This window comes from Trachemys scripta, chromosome 9, assembly GCF_013100865.1.
Source record: "Trachemys scripta elegans isolate TJP31775 chromosome 9, CAS_Tse_1.0, whole genome shotgun sequence".
Lineage (NCBI taxonomy): Eukaryota > Metazoa > Chordata > Testudines > Emydidae > Trachemys > Trachemys scripta.
In genome coordinates this window covers 98,839,378-98,858,615 of record NC_048306.1, presented here as the reverse complement: position 1 = coordinate 98,858,615, position 19,238 = coordinate 98,839,378, and the positions used below count along the sequence as shown (strand labels likewise).

Genomic DNA, 19,238 nt, shown 5'->3' with positions numbered 1-19,238 from the left:
AGGAGCAGGGGTGAAATGCTCTGTGATCCTTACACCTGAACCCCCCCCACACTTCCCGACCGCCTAAGGCTGGAGCAAACAGCGGATTGACTTCAGGGAAGACAGCAGCACGCAGCGCAGGGAGCCCCAGCAAGTGGCGATAAGCTCACGCTGCATTGCAGCCGTGCTCGCAGCCCCGAGCTATCAACACCAAAGAGCAAACCGAAGTGTGAAAGGAAACCGGCGAGTTCTCTGTGCAGCTCTAAGGCTGGAAACGCTACGGCACTAACACTGGCTTTTCGGTAGGGCTGCTTGCCGGTGGACCCAGTCACTGACCCAGCAACCAAGGAATTCCTGCATCACTCCCTGGCTCTCTCTCACCTTCTCCAGGTCTGCACAGCTGCCGAAGTCCTGCTCAGACAGGTAACTGATCAGGGACTGTCCTTCTGAGGGTCTTCGGAACATCCCTTCCCCCGAACTCAGGTACTGGCCAGCATCTAGGAAAGCAAAAGACAAGCACATGAGGCAGAGGCATTTTGCAAACCCACAACGCTAAAGAGTCAGAGATCAGACCAGGCACGATTCCATTACCCGGCCCCAGCCGGCCCGGGGACATGCGGCACCATGCTGGCCTTAACACAGGAACTGCCAGACTAGAAGCAGTCGAGCATCCAGCCTCTGACAGTGACCACCAGAGGAAGGGGCAAGATCCCCACAGTGGGCAGGTTGCAGAGGGACAGTCTAATCTGATCCCTACTGGGGAGAGATCACAGCTGCTTAACTTTAGCCACTCAGATCTGCTCCCCAGCCCCTCACAGCTGCTCTTAGATTTAGAGAGAGGCAGAGATTTCAGAGCACTGGCCTCACACACACACACACACACACACACACACACACACACCCACGAGACACCATGCTCACGAGCAAAGCCCCACATGTGCACAGTCAAAAGCTGCCCCGCAAACGTGCGAGGACCCAGCCCCCGAACCCAGCCGTACCAGTGGTTAACCCTTTCCACTCACCCCCTGCTCAACTCACCGTACTCCATGTAGAGGGAGCTGGGCGTGCTCGCTTCGCTGCTCTGGGTGGAGCCGGAGACATGACCCGGCACCCTCGAGGCGTCACACTGGGATTCTTTGAGAGAGACAAGAGCAAGGACACTTGTCAATAGCAGAAGGGCCCATCCGGGTGATTAACCCCAGCCTCTCGGGACCCAGTGGAAGGGAGCAAACGGGACATCACAAGAACATCCCCCCACCCCCCACCCCAAAAAAATAGAAAAGGAATCAAAGGGGGGAGAAGAGAAGCCAGCTGGTCTCTGGGGAGAAAGGGGGCAGAGAGCTATACTGTAACCAGGCCAGTTCCAGGAGGGGGCAGTCCCAGGGCGAGGCACTTCAGGCAGCTAAAAGGCAAGGTGGCAGACAACAGGCAGCAATTAACAGCTTGCCAGGATTCATCTCCAAGAGCTGCTCCTCCATTGGATCGGCAGCTCCTGTGGCCCTGTTGCGCTCAGGAGAGGGACAATGGAACAGCGTGCAAGAGCCGGGGAAGTGCAGAAGTCATTTGTTCCTCCAGCTAATGCAGCAGGGGACGGGGCAGAACTAGGAAGGAGGCCCTGCTCGCTCCTGTGGTGGCAGGGTTGGGAAATACAACAGAGCCTGTTTGGAGCACTCAGCCCAGAGTCGGGGAGCACACTGCACCTCCTCGCCTTCAGCAACGCCCCCTCTGACAGAGAGGAACCCCCAGATGGTCCTGCTGGGCCACAGGGCGAGTGGCTAGGGACTCAGTAGTCCTGGAGGATGCCTAGGACAATGTGGGGGGAATCAGCGGAAGGAGGTGATTTCCAACACCCTCTAGCCTCTGATTATAGCTGGGGAGAACGGAGCCTTCCATGCACATTGGAGTCCCTGACTTTGCAGCAGCCAGGGCCTAAGGACTCCGGTCCCTGCAGCCAGCGGAGCACGGAAGGGTTGTGAAGGTGACCTATACGTGCTGCGCCCGGCGCCCCACCTTCCGCATGCACATGTGAGGCAATTCACGTCCTCACATGGGCAGAGCTCTTTGAGGGACTGCCTCTAGCCAGCCTAATCAGAGGTGAACACCTGCGGGAGGCTGCAGTCCCGTGAGCCAGCCTCTGGGATCGGATGGGCTGCGGCAGAGACCAAATGACTTGAGGATTGACTGATCCCAGAAGGGAAGCCCTTGGCCGCCGCTGGCATGAAAATGACGACTGAACACACACAAAGGAATGGGGAGAGCAATGGGACTGGACACGTGTGATGTGGAACATGCAATAGCTCCAGGCACTGGGAACAGGGAAGGGACCACTGGTGTCAACTCAACCGGCAGAGCAGCTCGCACTGCCCCGCTGTACCACTCCCCCAGTCCCACGCTTATGGCTCCAGGGTCCGGAAACACAGGAGGCAGCACAGGGCACGTGAGAGTGAGAACGCCTCTCCTACTGAACGAGTGTAGTGCTGGTGCAAGGATCAGACCCACAGGCCTGGGGACTGACCGGCTCTAGGCAAAGCACAAGCAGCTGCCCGGCAAGCATGCTTCAACCCCAGGTGGGAGGGTATTCAGTCTCCAGTGCCAGCCGGGAGGTAGCTACCAGCGGAGACCACAAAACAGCTCCCAGGTGACCACACCTGACCTGGATGGGGTTTGAACCAGTGCTCTAGGGGCAGACACTCCCCATCTCATTACAAATCCCCAGAACTCAGCAGACCACCCTTGCTCAAGCACAAGCTTCCAGGAACTCATCTGCCACAGAGCAAAGAGCCACCAGAAACTGGCCCAGAAACAGCCTCAGGGCCACTGCCTGGCCCAGTGCATAGAACTGATCTCCAAACCTAGGGGAGCTGCCAGTTCCCCGAGCAGCAGCACCTCTACACAGCACGCTGAGGCAGGTTTTCTGAGAGCCCACAGAAGCCAGGCATCGTAACCTGCCAGCTCCTTGCGGAGCAAGTGCTGCAGCAAGCGAGGTTGGGAGGGGACAGAATCTTGCGGAGATTCTGTACGAACAGCTGGCACGGCTGGGTGCATCTGCCGGTACGCCCCACCTGGGACACCTTTGCGGACTGCTTGGATAATATGCTCAGTTTTTCCAGTCAAGGAAATCATCGGGCTTCGTAAACATTAACAGTTCAAGCCTTCCTATGTCCCAGAAGGAATTAGCCCCATGTTACAGAGGGGAAGGCGACCCGAAGCGTACAGATGAATGGCCTGGTTTGCTGAGATACTGAGCACCTGCAACTCTGTGTAAGTCGGGTCGTAACACAACTTTCCCTGGTTCATACAGCAAATCCGAGCCCAGACGAGAACCCTGGAGTCTGATCTGAGCCCTACACCACAGCTGTGGGCAGAGTGCTTGGTACTGAGAGCACCACGTGCCCAGGAAATGCTGCTCCCAGCTCTGCTAATCCGATATCCTCCCACCGGGCAAAGGGGGAGAATTGCTGACTATTCAGAAGTATGGGCCCTCCCTATCCCTTAGCCCCGCACAAGGGGTACAAGCTAGCCTGGTTTCCAAAGCAAAGGGGAGAGGATGGGAGCCAATCCAGGGACTTATCGGAAAACGCCACATAGTGCCATGCAGGGAAGCCAGGTGCAATTCCTGGTCCAGCATGTTATGGCCCCAAACCAAGCAGGGATCCTCATTTAGGTCACATGCATAAACCTGGGGCTCCCTCAAAGCACCATCAGCGACTCGGGGAAGGAGCGGCCTTTCTAAGTTGACACCAATGTGATAATGGAAATCCTGAACTCAATGCAATGATCACTGATGAGGGGGTGTCTACTGGCTCCCAAACCTGCCACTGGATCTTCTATTATAATGGTGATATCCCTGAGGCCTCCTAGGCAGACAGCGAGGAGGAAGAGGAGAGCATTAAGGAAGGAAGAGAAAACAGAGAGAGACTGGTTACTCACCGAGACAGGAGTCCCATTTCCTACCTGAAGGCAGTACCTGAGCCCTGAAGGGGCATCCCCTTGGGAACCAGCCTGGCCCCCCAGTACCCACCCGAAGAGGCCCCAAAAGGCCCAGTACTCACCCCCACAATGGGGAGCTGTTAAGGGAACGCACACACCCAGTCTATTCTGCCAATCGAACCAGACGAGGGTTCTACAGTTACAACACAGGACTGTCCCTCCATTCTGGAACCCGGTCCCAGCCAGGGCCGTATCTGCAGTTCAGATGAGACCCTGGAGAGACGGTTCAGGGAGTCCCTCTGGGGGCGGTGAGGCTAGCACCATAGCAGCGCTGCCAGTTCCTAAGCCCTTAGCGAGGCAGGGAGAGAGGGGTAAGCCAACACCTTCCGCCAGCTGACCAAGGGAAGTGAGGCTAGACACCAAGGCAGGGGCTGCTGGGTGCTCAGGGCTGGGTCCCAGAGCTCTGCTGGGGGAGGTACGAGGCTTCCCTCTCCATCTCTGGGAATGCAGAGAGTTCTCTGTGCAATGGATAAGCAAAAAGGCAAAGGACGGACTTCCCCAGCTCGCTGCACATGCAATCAGTCCTTGCCTATTCCAGGCATTGCCTAAGGCCAGGGCAGCAGCTAACTTCAGGTCCCCAGGCCCCACTGGAAGAGAACATTGCAAGGCCTTTAATTAGCTCGTTCCCTTCTTCCTTGCCCAGTGCTCATATCACCCCCTAACGATGTACAACAGTGATGGTGATGCCCACCGAACTCTCGTCCCGAGATCAACGTCCCACCCACCGCATCCCTCCCCAAACGCCGCCCCGCCATTACCGGGAGTTTTCCCAGAGGCCACGTTGGTATCGGAGTGCGAGCGTGCATGGCTTCTCTTGAGGATCCCTTGGGGGGTTGATGCCTGCCCCTCCGAAAAGCTGGACCTGCGCAAGAGACTCATCCCCCTGCTGCCGCCGCTCGCACCCTGGTCCTCCAAGGAGGAGATGGACTCCGGCTTCTGGGAGCTGCTGGATGAGAACAGGTTGGAACCGCTGCTCTTGTTGCTGTTGGTGGTGCTACTGCTGGCACTGCTCTGGCTGCTACAGGCCCTGCCGCGCCGCCCCAGGTTCCCAATGGCCAGATACTCCGGCCCGTCATTGGCGTCGCTCTGGGTGTCATCCTGGCTACTCGCCCAGGGGTCCTCGCTCTGGCTGGTCACGGTGCTGGTGCTCATCTCGCTGACTGAAGAGAAGGAGTCTCTGGGGGAGATAAAACTGAGCCGCGAGAGGCCAGGTTGGCCCAGAGGGGATCTGTCCTCAGGCAGCAAGAGGGGTACGTTGTACAGGGCATTTTCCAGAGGCTGGCTCATGCTGCTGCACATGGAGGGGCTTGCTGGTCTCCTGTCTGGACAGAGGCAGGAGGGAGAGGTCACACACGAGTGCACAACAGCGCAGACGAGGGCAACAAGCACATGGTTCAACACACCAACAAACCCAGCGCATGAGGACACAATCAAGACATCGCTGTTTTTATTAAAAATCCCTTCCTCCCCATCACTCCCCTTGGTCTCCCAGACATGTGTTGGAAGCTGAAAACCAAGGCCCATGTCCTCACTGAAGCTTAATTTCCATCCACCGCACTGGGGTGTTATTGCAGGATTGCTCAGGAAGGCTGGGACATACAGGAACACTGGTTGGCTGTTGTCGGGTGGTGCAGGAGGGCCAGGCACAAAACCTACTTTTATTGTGCGGTAGTTTGGGAAGTCCTGGCGTGTTATGGGCAATTGCTCGGGCGGGCAGGGCCCTGTGTGGCCACAGTAGCATAACTTGTAATTAATAAATTAATCTATTAAAATACTAAAATACAAGAGACTAATACCTAATAGGTAACAGGTTAAAAAAAAAAAAAACAAAACAAAAAAAAAAACACAGCTTAAGATTTAAAACTGAAATGTAAGAAACCTATGGACTTAGGCCTGTCAGATATTTAGCTTAGCCAAATTAGGCTTTAGGATAAGTTAGCCATGTTATAAAGATATATTAGCATAAGTAAGTTAATAACAACAAATTTATTAGAGCATAAGCTTTCGTGGACTACAGCCCACTTCTTCGGATGTATGCATCTGTATGCATACAGAGCTCTGTATGCATCCGAAGAAGTGGGCTGTAGTCCACAAAAGCTTATGCTCTAAGAAATTTGTTAGTCTCTAAGGTGCCACAAGTACTCCTGTTCTTTTTGCGGCTACAGACTAACACGGCTGCTACTCTGAAACCTAAGTTAATAATAAATCTGCTGAGCTTGTGTCTATGTTTGTATGCTGAGGTTTTGAATAATAACTGCGGAGTTTGGATAATTGTATCTAGAAGAGATCAGTAGACACCACAACATGACCGTTGGTAGCCAGGTGAATTGTTAGAGATCTCCTTAAGATAACTGCATGTTACTACAGTGATAAGGGGACATAAATGTTAATAAGTTGAAAGAGGAACTATCCAAGTAGCCCAGGGGTTTTCAAACTGGGGGTCGGGACCCCTCGGGGGTCACTAGGTTCTTACATGGGGGGTCGTGAGCTGTCAACCTCCACCCCAAACCCTGCTTTGCCTCCAGCATTTACAATGGTGTTAAATGTATAAAAAAGTGTTTTTAATTTATAAGTGGGGGGGGGGTTTGCACTCAGAGACTTGCTATGTGAAAGGGGTCACCAGTAAAAAGTTTGAGGGCCACTGAAGTAGCCTATCATGTGACAAGTCCCCTGGTATTATCAGGGTGACAGTCCCAAAGATGGACATAAGGGGGTTTAACTCTCATGCATATTAATTAGCCTTGGTGGGCATATGCATAACTTCTTCTCAATACAAGCTGGCAGATGGCTGGAGGTCAGTTTCCTGACCCTCCATAGGAGCTGGCCACTCCACCATTCTTCAGGCTTCCAGCAGGAGATGCGGGTGTTATTGGGAACGTTGGGGCTGGCCGTGGTTTTCTCTGACCATTGCAATCTATGCACAGTTACGTGAATTGGGGTGTTCTATCTGATCTGATTAAATGAGATGCTTGTTTCCTCCATGCGCCTCAGATCTCCAACAATGATGCTAGCCCACCTGGTGGTGTTAGCCCTAATGTTTTAAATACTGGCGGAGCCCTGGAGCTCCGACTTTTGTCTAACACTAGAGTTGAAAAGGGGTTATCAATATTAGTCAATCCCATAACCAACAAAGGCTGCAGGAGCTTGCAGTAGGGTTGCTCAGGAAGCCTGAGCGACACGCGCATGTTATTGCAGGACTGCAGGGCCTGACTTTTGAGAAAAGAGCTATCCTGCACTATGCACTCGGCAAACAGACCCTGTATGAAAGAGAGTGGGTCGCATTCTGAGCATCCCACGTGCAAGCCAGAACACACAACCCCCACTCCTGTTACCTGACATGCTGTTGGAGGCTGGTTGATGCAGACTGGAGAAGGATCCGAAGTACCTGTGCTGTGTATAGTCCATAGGAGGGATACATACAGAACCAGGGAGGGCCGTCAGGCTTTGACTCTTCGTCACAGGCAATGGGGCCTCACTCCTTCTGAGAAACTGAACAGATGCAGCACTGTTAATAAACCAGCGCTCCAGTGTTAAGCAACAAAGGGAAGCGGACACAGAGCCCTGAAAGCAGCAACTGTCGAGTCAAAGAGGAATCAACGAGCAGTGCCCAGCGTGAGTGCCTGTTACTAACCAGGGAGGACAGCTGCAGCTCTGGTGTCAGGTGGGATGCTGCCAGCTCTCTACTAGAGGGTGAAAAAGCCATAGTAAAAAAGGGAACCAGCCCATTGTTCTCAGTTAAGCAGCAGGTTCCCATGTGGAAACTACCAGGCTCTCAGTGTGATAATCCAGGGCCAGCGGAGGGACCTGACACACACACAGTCATCAACCCTGCTGTGCCATCCAGTGGAGAGGACACAGCCACAATTTAATAAACAGTCACCAGGGCTTCTCATCTGGAGACCTCAAAGCTCTTTGCAGAGAACGAGGTGGGGTGGGAGGGGGAGGCACTGTTCACCCTGCTGTACAGACAGGGAAACTAGCAAAGGGGTGAAGTGACCAGCACAAGGCCATAAAGGAAGTCAGTGGCAGCAGAAGCTCAAATAAAACCCAGCTCTCCTGGGCCCTGAGCCCACCCTCTCCCCAACAGGCTGTACACACCAGTACATCTGTGTCCTCCCAGCGGCAGTCCTGGTTCCTGTTACTATGCCAAGATGTGAATGGGTAACACACATCACATCCCACCTGTAATTCCTAGGAAACCCACACATCTAGAACTTCGAGGATATTTTCAGAGGAATGACTGGTTCCTACCACCCGCCACTAAAATATGTGGATCTTGGAAGCCAATCAAAACAGGACGTGACCCAGCGCGAGCCCTGAATGTCCAACTTGATTAAACAAAGGCACCCCCATGCCCACTGCACAGGCATCACTGGCAGAGAAGCCAGCTTCTAATCAGCTGTTTCCCATCTCTCTTCTAGCCCCTTCTGCGAGGAACCCAGCCAAGGAGTAAAAACCTTCTCCAAGAGGCTGTGTGCTCTCTGCATGAGACACTGTGCGAGGGAATCACAGCTCAGCAGGGAGAGATGGAGACAAAGCAGGGGCCCTTCTCACCATGGACGTGTCAATCTGAGCCAGAAGTCTGGGGTTGTTCTGCTCCACAGCCTCCAGGCACTGTAACATGGCTGTCACGTGGGCATCACTGAGCAGGAAGGCAGCGTCTGGAAGCAAGCAGCAGCTGAAGGTTGGTCACGCTGGTGAAATCCATGATACCCCACTGCTGCCCTCGGCAGACAGGGATTTGTGGTGTGATGCAAAGGGGACTGTGCAATTATTTACTACGTGACACTGGAGACAACCTCCCGGTCCCTCCCTGAGCCAGAGCCTTGGCCAGCTCTTTTGCACCAGACAGAACAATTGCAGAACAGCCTCTCTGTCATCTTATCCTAGCTAGCATGGCAGCAATCATCTGGGCATGATCATATGGGATCAGGAAGAAAGACACCACCGCCCCATGGCAACAGCTGTCCTAGGCAACAGGCAAGGGGTTTTCTCACATGGCTGTACAAGAAGTAACCAGGGCTGGGTATTGCCGGGCCAGTCAGGTTCTCAGAGAGTACCTGGGAAATTGGGTAAGCTGGATACAAAGCCAGCTGAAGTCCATGGAAAAAGGGCCAGGGGCAGACACAAAGCCCACTGATATCCATTGGAAAGGTGCCAGTGACTTCAGTGGGCATTGGAACAGGCCCTAAGCTGGTACCCAGGGCTCAGGGTCAGAGTCCCTGGACAAGGCAGCGCTCCAGACCCAGTGGCCAATCCTGAGCTGGGATAATCCTGTTTGATGCTGCTGTTATCCCAAAGCCTTTTGGTTCCTTTGTTTGAATTAGAGCTGGTGGGAAACAGTTTTCCTGTCCTGCCAGAATTTATCATTTAAAACCATTTTCACCTCTCGAATTGGGAGGAAAAGTCAAAGTCTCCAATTTTTGCAAACCAAAAATCTGAAAAAAAAATTGGATCAGGTCAAAATGTTCCATTTTCTACCTTTATTTTACTTCTCTCTCACAGACACCCCCCCCCATAACAAAATTCGAAACAAGTCATTTTGAGCCAAAAAATGTCAAAATGGGTTCTAGCCCACAAAAACTTATGCCCAAATAAATGTGTTAGTTTCCAAGGTGCCACAAGGACTCCTGGTTGTTTTTGGTGATACAGACTAACACGGCTACCTGACAATTCTGACACTCTTTTGCAAACAATGCTCAAAATGGGCAATTCACTGAAACTGACCCTTTCCCGTGAAGAGTTTTGATTCTGATGAAGCGGTATTTTCCAACACAAAAGCTTTCCATCAAATACTTCCCAGCCAGCTCTAATTTCAACCTAGACAGACACAGGGTGTCTCAGGAACAAAACCAGACCTTGTATCTCTGCTGCCCCCACCTGCTTAGAGGCCGTACCTGGCATTGGACATTGCCAGAAACAGGCTCCTAGACTGCAAGGAATTGGACTGATCCCTAGCAGTGCTATAAGGAATCCTAATTCCCCACCCCGCCCACATTACACGTTATGGAATCCCCCACACCCTGGCATTCTCTGGGCTACAGAATTTCCTACCCTCCCCCATCCCAGCATTCTATGTGCTACCAAAGCTCTCACATGGCTGGAGAGAAGGGCATGCCTAGATATTCTCAGGGGGGAAGGAGATTGTCTCCACGGTGCTGTTTACCTGAGTAGAATTTCCTGATGTACTGTCTGTTCTCAAGCAGCGGCTTCAGCTGTGCGGAGAGGCAGTGGAACTGCAGACTGTGCTGTAGCCACAGCTCTGCTATGGCTTGATCACCTACACCATCTGCGCTTGGCTGGCCATTCTCGTGCAGGCTGATGAACTGGAAATAGACACCACACACAAGTCAGAGAGAGACTAGTGAAAAGAACAGGAGTACTTGTGGCACCTTAGAGACTAACAAATTTATTTGAGCATAAGCTTTCGTGGACTACAGCCCAATTCATCAGATGCACAGAATGGAAAATATAGCAAGAAGACAGATACATACAGAGAACATGAAAAGATGGAAGTTGCCATACCAGCTCAAAGAGGTTAATTCATTAAGATGAGCTATCAGCAGGAGAAAAAAAACCTTTTGCTGTGATCATCAAGATGGCCCATTTCAGACAGTTGACAAGAAGGTGTCAAGATTCTTAACGTGGGGAAATAGATTCAATTTGTGTAATGACCCAGCTACTCCCAGTCTCTGTTCAAGCCCAGATTAATGGTATCTAGTTTGCATATTAATTCAAGTTCAGCAGTTTCTCCTTGGAGTCTGTTTTTGAAGCTTTTCTGTTGCAAAATTGCCACCTTTAAGTCTGTTACTGAGTGACCAGAGAGGTTGAAGAGTTCTCCTACTAGTTTTTGAACATTCAAACTAGATACCATTAATTTGGGCTTGAATAGCGACTGGGAGTGGATGTTTCAGAGAACTCCAAGATCCCTTTGTTGAGTGGTAAAATCTCATTTAGACCCCATCATTGGGGGGAGGGATAGCTCAGTGGTTTGAACGTTGGCCTGCTAAACCCAGGGTTGTGAGTTCAATCCTTGAGGGGGCCACTTGGGGATCTGGGGCAAAATCAGTACTTGGTCCTGCTAGTGAAGGCAGGGGGCTGGACTCAATGACCTTTCAAGGTCCCTTCCAGTTCTAGGAGATGGGATATCTCCATTAATTAATTAAAAAAAAAATTGTATATATGTATAGTTGTGATTATGTTTTCCAATGTGCATTACTTTGCATTTTTCAAACTGAATTTCCTCTGCCATTTTGTTGCCCAGTCACCCTGTTTTGTGAGATCCCTTTCACTCTTTGCAGTCTGCTTTGAATGTAATTAACTTGAGTAATTTTGTATCATCTGCAAATTTTGCCACCTCACTGTTTACCCCTTTTTCCAGATCATTGATGAATATGTTGAATAGGACTGGTCCCAGTACTGACCCCTGGGGGACACCACTATTTACCCCTCTCCATTCTGAAAACTGACCATTTATTCCTACCCTTCATTTCCGATCTTTTACCAGTTACTGATCCATGAGAGATCCTTCTCTCTTCTCCCATGACTGCTTACTTTGCTAAAAAGCTTGTCAAAGGCTTTCTGAAAGTCTAAGTACACTACACCCATTGCATCATCCATGCCCATATGTTTGTTGACCCCCACAAAGAAGTCTATTAGATTGGTGAGACATAATTTAACTTTACAAAACCCGTGTTGACACTTCCCCCAACAAATCATGTTCATCTATATTTCTGATTATTCTGTTCTTAGTTTCAACCAATTTCCCTGGTGCTGAAGTTAAGCTGTAATAGCCGGGATCACCTCTGGAGCCTTTTTTAAAAATTGGCGCCACATTAGTTATCCTCTAGTCATCTGGTACAAAAGCTGATTTAAATGCTGGGTTACACACCGCAGTCAGTAGTTCTGCAATTTCATATTTGAGTTCCTTCAGAACTCTTGGGAGATTCCATCTGGTCCTGGTGACTTACTATTTGTTCCAAAACTTCCTCTATTGACAGTTCCTCAGATCTGTTACCTAAAAAGAATGGCTCGGGTGTGGGAACCTCCCTCACATCCTCTGCAGTGAAGACTGATGCATATAATTCACTTAGTTTCTTTGCAATGGCCTTGTCTTCCTTGAGTCCACCGTTAGCATCTCTACTCTCCTGTGGCCTCACTGATTGTTTAGCAGGCTTCCCGCTTCTGATGTACTTACAAAATTTTGCTGTTAGTTTTTGGGTCTCTGGCTAGTTGCTCTTCAAATTCTTTTTTTGGCCGGCCTCATTATACTTTTACACTTGACTGGCCAGAGTTTATGCCCCGTTCTTGGCCTGTTCCAAGGCCTAGTCTTGCCACTTAGCAACAGCATCATCAGAAATGATGAAGTGTCCCTGATCTGAACAGTGGTATGGTCCGATTGCTGTAGCCCCTTCCCCCAGTGCTTATCCCTATCTCTCAGCACGTTTGGTCCCAGCTGAGGCCGCATGCTCTTTGGAGAAAGGACATGGTCTTTTGTCTATCAAGAGCTATGCAGATTAGCCCGGCCATATTTGTGACCTCAAAGTACGTGACACTGTTTTAGGTTTTGTATGAAGAGTTTAGGACAAAGCAGGGGCAACTAGTGAAGGAGTTGCAAACGACCCTGAAGAATGAGAGACCAAACACCTGTTTCTCATAGACCACATGTCAGCCATGGTCTTGGATCGAACACTGCCAAGCCTTCTGGGATGCAGCTTGTACAGAATACGAGGCTGCATACTTCTGATCATCCCCCTTAGTTTAAGGGGCACTGAATTCACTCACAAATTAAACATGATAGAGGGATTATAACAAAATGTCTCCTCCCTCAATCTGTCAAAGCAAGACAAGAGGATCACTCCAAGGAAGCGAACGGCATTTGGGGCTGTATAAGTAGGGGCATTGCCAGCAGATCGAGGGACGTGATCATTCCCCTCTATTAGACATTGGTGAGGCCTCATCTGGAGTACTGTGTCCAGTTTTGGGCCCCACACTACAAGAAGGATGTGGAAAAATTGGAAAGAGTCCAGTGGAGGGCAACAAAAATGATTAGGGGGCTGGAGCACATGACTTATGAGGAGAGACTGAGGGAACTGGGATTGTTTAGTCTGCAGAAGAGAAGAATGAGGGGGGATTTGATAGCTGCTTTCAACTACCTGAAGGGGGGTTCCAAAGAGGATGGAGCTAGACTGTTCTCAGTGGTAGCAGATGACAGAACAAGGAGTAATAGTCTCAAGTTGCAGTGGGGGAGGTTTAGGTTGGATATTAAGAAAAACTTTTTCACTAGGAGGGTGGTGAAGCACTGGAGTCTGGAATGGGTTACCTAGGAAGCTGGTGGAATCTCCTTCCTTGGAGGTTTTTAAGGTCAGGCTTGACAAAGCCCTGGCTGGGATGATTTAGTTGGGGTTGATCCTGCTTTGAGCAGGGGACTAGATGACCTCTTGAGGTCCCTTCCAACCCTGATATTCTATGAACTCCCCTGCCAGGGTGTCTCAGCTGCTCCATGGCAAGCAAGCTGCAGCCTAACGCTTCAGTCACTCAGTTAATCGTGAGAACCAAACTGTGCACCCTAGCCGTGCTTTGCTGGCCAGGGAAAGCAGCAGCCTTGAGATCTCCAAGCCAGCTCCGTCCTCCAATCCCAACCCCGCCAGAACTCACTTTCTCCACGTGATGAGCAGAATGCGGGCTCAGCCGGCGGATGTCTTTCACAAACTGCCAGTAATCCTTCTGCCTGCAGTACACCTGCCCGGAAAACACACAGTTAGACTCCACCTGATAAACCCCGCCACAACGCTGACAGGTGCTGAGCGACCCGCGCAGTTAATGCAACCTTCGGCAGCCTCTCGTGAGGTTGCCGCACCGCTCAGCTGACAGCACAATGAGTCACTCGCAGGCGTTGATACGGGGAGAGAGAAGAAGGGTGGCCCAGTGGTTAGGGCATTAGGAGACCTGGATTCAATTCCCAACTCTGTCACAGACTTCCTTGCGTGACCTTGCAAGTCTCTCTGTGCCTCCGTTCCCCATCTGTAACATGGGGATAATACACTGCCCTGCCTCACAGGTATGTGGGGAGCATAAACTCATTAACCCTTTCCTAACACATGCAGGATGTGAATGAGTCAACCATGCCAGTAGGACACCCAGTGCTTTCAGTGCCAGCACATTCCACTGAACAACTGCGGAGTAACTTAGCATTTCCCACCCCTGGGGTGCAATAATCTGCTCTGGGAGACACAGGGCAGGAGATGAGCAGTGGGGCCCGGGATCTGCATGACCCTAGAGCCAGCTCTCAGGCCCCACTGCAAACATGCTGCTCTGGGGGGAAGTGGTGAGCAGCTTACTGAACTACACCTCCCTCTGCCTGCTCTTGCAACTAACCATTCCTCACACAGCCGGCCACAGGAGCAATTCGCAGGCTGCAGGAGCAGCGCACTGGTACTCTCTGTGTCTCACCTTGCAACACAGCCCAACGGGGCCCCTGAAGAACCATCAGTGGACGTCCCCTGGCACTCAGCAGCCAGAAGCCTTTTTGCAAACAGGCACAGGGAGCAACAAAACGAGAAAAGAAAAGAAAAAAAAGGAAAAGAGAAAGCGAAAGAGCAAGAGGCCGTAAAAAGAGAGGAAGAATATGGACAGGAAAAAAGCCAAAGCATAGCAATTGCATGGCGGCCTGGTGTGAAGGGGAGAGGGTTATTCATTAATTCACTGCCATGGGGCCCAACAAAAGGAGGAGGCTGGCAATTAGCACCTGCACGGCTGCTCAAAACCCAGGTGCCAAACGCCCTGCCGGATGCACCTCCTGCCCTGCCAGACAGAAAAGGAACAGCCCAGCTGTGCACCGATTTTCAAGGGGCAGAAGCTTGCAGGAGGAAAGCAGTTGGAGGAGAGGACTGGCAGTGAAGAGGTGAACGCAAGACCCTGCACAGATCCCACCTATTTGCAGGTTCAGCTGGGAGCCTGGGCATATCTGACCCTTAGCACAGTGAAAGCGAAACAAAGCGCAATCCAAGCTGGGAGGACAGAGCCGTGCAGAGTCTGGCAAAGCGGGAGACAGGAAGTTTTGCCCGGCCAAGCGGGCTCATCACAGTAACCCATGTTACCTTGTTGGCCCCATGCAGCACCAAGGTGACACTGCACCAAAGCAATGGAGAGCGGATCACCGTTCTGCCCATTGGGAAAGCAGCGCGGGTTTGAGGCTGCAGCATGAGAAAGGTGAGGCAGTGTGGGGAATGTGCCAAATAAATCCTTCTCTCCACTCCAGCCCCAGATACCTCTCAGATTCAGGGTGTCAGAGTGCATGGGGCAGAGAGGATTCACGCGTAAAATCAGACCTTTCTCCCCCTTACCTCTGCCTGGTTACTTAATGACCACCATCACCACCTGCTTCATGCTTCTGTGCTCTACTGCGCAACCCAGGGGAGGGGCTACTGTTAAGGCTGAGACCTGTGTCTTAAAGGGACAGCGTCCCATCCTCTTGCAACACGACCATGGTTAATTTAAATGGTGAGCTTTCGTGACAGGAAGGAGGGAAATGAGGATGTTGACTCCTCTGGACTAAAGTGGAACTTGACTCCCCCACACCAGCCCTGGGACCACAATTGTGCAACTGAATCAGAATCACTCCCCACAGGCTCGTGAGTACAACACTCTCGTAAAGTCCCAACCTAGCAGAGCTACTGGGCTTGGTTGCTCAGAGGCAGCGGGAAATGTTCCCCAGATTCCAGCTGCTTTGAAGGTAAAGCAGATCTGGGAACAGGGACATTTGAATGGCGTTTGCCGGGTTGAGTTGCACGCTTGCCTCTCTTCACTTGTTCTCTTGAAATTTTTGCTGAGTTCAACATTGCATAAGTCACTGTTATCAGTATTCTCTTTCTTAACAGCAGCACAAACTGGGAAGAACTTTCTGATCAGACAGCAGTGCAAAAGGAGTCTAACTTCAGGGAGGGGCAGAGGCCAACACAAAAACATCCTGGCAAACAAAGCAGCAGAGATTTTGTGTCTTCTAACACTGCAAGTCACCAACGGCCTCTCCTGCACTGCTAAGCAGCTAGGAAGCAGGCTTGAAATTTAATGCAGCATGCTGCTAGGATGGCGTATTTCGTTTGCTCTCAGTTGAGGTCTGTCTCAGCTTTCTTCAGAGAGCCTATCCCATCTTATTAGTTATGCTTCTTGTTAAAGATCAACGACAAAGGGAATATTTTTTTGTTCATGCCATGTGCTACTGCTTTATAAGGCACAAAAGTGGCCTCAGTATTTCCCCCTCCCCCAACAGTAACATTTTCCCTGTGCCTATTAATATCAAAAACATCAATTGTTTTCTTCCCTGGGGTTTTATTCTTTTTTTTTTTGGGGGGGGGGGGGGGGGGAAGAACTAGAGCATTAGGGTGAGAGTTTTCAGCCCTGGAGACAGAATTTTTATTTTATATACAATAAAAATATATATCCCTCAGGGCTGAGACAACTCCCACCCTAGTTCTCAAGTGTGGATGCGTGTAGATATAATTTCTTTTCAGTTGGAAGCCAGTATGTGGGGTCACTGTTGAATCATTCCTAGAAAGCTCTTCTCCCCTTGTGTGTCAGGAGTCTGAATGAAACAAGTGTGAACAGAAAACAATGTGTTAGAGAGTCAGATTCAACACCCCCTCCCCAGCTACTATCCATTCAGTCTCTTGTGATGCCACAATCCCACTAGTTCTCCAAGGAGCTCTCCAGCTGGAAAGTCAAGACCTGATACTTCTAATAACAAAAAACAAATGGGAAAAGAACCTTCTTGGCAAATAATAAAAGCAGCAAAAAAAAAAAAGGGGGGGGGCACTTTCTCCTGCTAAGTAGATCTAACATCTAAACTGCTCACAGACCCTTGGGCATGAACAACCTCCTATGCATTGAAAGCGTTCAGTTATTCCAACTGGGTAATCAATGAATAACATGATCTATCTGAAGTGTGTTTCCTTAAGACAAGTACTGTGCATCTAGCACAAACCAAGAGCCAGTAGGTTATTTCTAGGCTTGCTGATAATCCACCCAAGTTCATTTGCACCTGTGCCAATAGGGGGCAAATTTTCAAGTAGAAACTACCGGAGGGTGGAAATGATAAACAGAGGGGGAGCCAGTCTCAGGGCTCTGTCTGAATGCAAAGAATCTTCTTTGGGGCAGGGGCAAGGAGGGAGAGAAGAGGCTGGCTTTAGGGCAGCAGTGCTAAAGGGAATGGATCCATAAAAGCCAGGGGTTCTCAATCTTTTTCTCTCTGAGGCCCACTCCAACAGGCTATAAAAACTCCATGGCCCACCTGTGCCAAAACTACTGGTTTTCTCCATATAAAAGCCAGGGCTGGCGTTAGGGGGTAACAAGCAGGGCAATTGCTTGGGGCCCCATGCCACAGCCCCCCCCCCGGGAAGCTAAGTTGCTCAGGCTTCGGCCTCACTGGCAGGGCTCAGGGCCCCAGGTTTCAGCACCATGCAGTGGGGCTTTGGCTTTCTGCTGGCCCTGCTTGGAGAACCCCCTGCAACCTGCTCACAGTCCCCCAGGACCACTGATATAAGCAACAGCAGCCAGGAAGCAGTGAGTGCAAAACAAGAGAAATCAGGTTTGTGTGAAGCATGGATGCAGGAGTCAGACTGATTTATTATCTCATAATCAAGACCGTTAAGGAATAGGGCTTCTCCTCTCAGACCAGGCTAAGAAGCCGCAACCCTGCCCAAGACCCCACATTTCAGCTCCATGTTAGCAGACTGCCTCATTACAAATTCAGCATGGTCATTGCTGGGGGATCCAACAGGCAGAAACAAATGGGTGGGTGGGGCCAGGCAGCTTCTCACAGCAGAGATCACCAATGCTTAGCAAAATGTGGCACGAAATGATAGGAGAGGTGAAGTGACAGGCAAGCGGACTGGCACTCAAATCCAATAGCTGCAGGAGTTTTCCCTAGTGTGATGAAGCCTGAGGCAAGACCATTCCCTGGGTTGATGGCTGCCTATGTTCATACTGACAATTTACCCACATGCGAGGATTTCACTGCATTGTACAAATATTAACCCTCCCTATCCCCTTCTGAGTAGGGCAGGATCATCATGGGAAATCTGAGGCCCAAAGAGAAGAAATTACTTGCCCAAGGTCAAACAGCAAATCAGTGGCAGAGCTGGGGATAAAAACCCAGGAGTCCTGACTTCCCGTCCTGCTGCAGAAAACAATCTCCCCATTAGAGCTTTAGCCCCAGCAAACTGGATGCTAATAAAACCATCAGCCTGCTGCTTCAATGCAAATAAGGCTCACTACAGATCAGCTCACTCGTGGTTTCCAGAAGTCATGCACCAAAGGATTCTCTCGGTAACCAAAGCGCCACCTGTTAGAACAGCAACATGGTGATAAATGCCAGATTGCCCCACATGCCAAACCCTACCTTATCGTGGATGAGCCCGTGATAGAGGATGCCGTGCATATCCCTGCACAGCCGCTCCAAGCCGCCATACTTAGACCAGACGTTCGGGTTGTTGCTGGACACTAATCCCTCGACGGTGGTCTTCAAATTGCCCAGCAGTTTCCAATGCTCCTTTCTGCACATGCAAAAGAACACACCATGCCAGTTAGTTCCCCTCAAATCGATCAACCATACAGTGATCAAAAGTTTAGTGGCCTGACAACAGAATTAAATGCTGCCCAAGTGGGCCTTGGTGAAGTTAAAACCTTTGGGTTGGAGATCTAGAAGCCAGCACGGCATGGGCATCTGTACACACACTGCTGGGCTGTAGGCCTCCTGCCCGAGGGTTTTAAGTTCACTAGACTCTAGCTAGTGTATTGACTGTTCCACTCATGAGTATGCCAGCACAGGCTACCGAGTGCAAGACACTGCAGGCTTGGAGGGGATCAATACAACAGAGCACTGCATAAGAAAGATGGATGCCAAACCTGACTCAGATTCCATCTGCGCTGGGTCATGTTAGCATGCTCCCTCCCTTAAATACTGATGCTATATACAGATCTCAGCCCTGCGTGCAACCCTCAACGCAATCTAGTGCTTGAGCACTTCCAGGGGGGAGACACTGTCTCTTCTTCACAGAAACACCATGAGAGAGGAGTTCAAGATGGTATCTGCTGATCATTCAAAGGATATGCAAGTGTTATGGTCATTTCTTAATCCAACTCCAGGATCAGGTGACAAACATCATAATTATACAGTTAAATAGAAGATTGGTAGGCTAAGTCCAGCCCTACTGTAAGGACAATATCAAGAGCAGCTCTCACAGTCCCTAAGTTCTGTATTGAGTCCAAGT

At 50.6% G+C, this 19,238-nt stretch overlaps 1 protein-coding gene across 7 annotated transcripts in view; it reads right to left on the bottom strand.

Annotated features, from left to right (window-relative positions):
- Positions 1-19,238, bottom strand: part of RUBCN (rubicon autophagy regulator) — a 55,589-nt gene that overhangs the window by 25,329 nt on the left and 11,022 nt on the right. For 4 of the 7 annotated variants that reach the window (XM_034781401.1, XM_034781404.1, XM_034781403.1 and 1 more), the window contains exons 2-10: positions 18,368-18,521; positions 13,627-13,710; positions 10,136-10,295; positions 8,524-8,630; positions 7,302-7,458; positions 4,728-5,291; positions 3,792-3,836; positions 1,018-1,113; positions 361-476 (exon numbers count right to left, since the gene is read on the bottom strand). In XM_034781401.1, coding sequence (XP_034637292.1) covers positions 361-476; positions 1,018-1,113; positions 3,792-3,836; positions 4,728-5,291; positions 7,302-7,458; positions 8,524-8,630; positions 10,136-10,295; positions 13,627-13,710; positions 18,368-18,521 — 1,483 coding nt within the window. The remainder of the gene's footprint in view (positions 1-360; positions 477-1,017; positions 1,114-3,791; positions 3,837-4,727; positions 5,292-7,301; positions 7,459-8,523; positions 8,631-10,135; positions 10,296-13,626; positions 13,711-18,367; positions 18,522-19,238) is intronic. The other 3 variants (XM_034781402.1, XM_034781405.1, XM_034781407.1) reach the window with 1 other exon arrangement.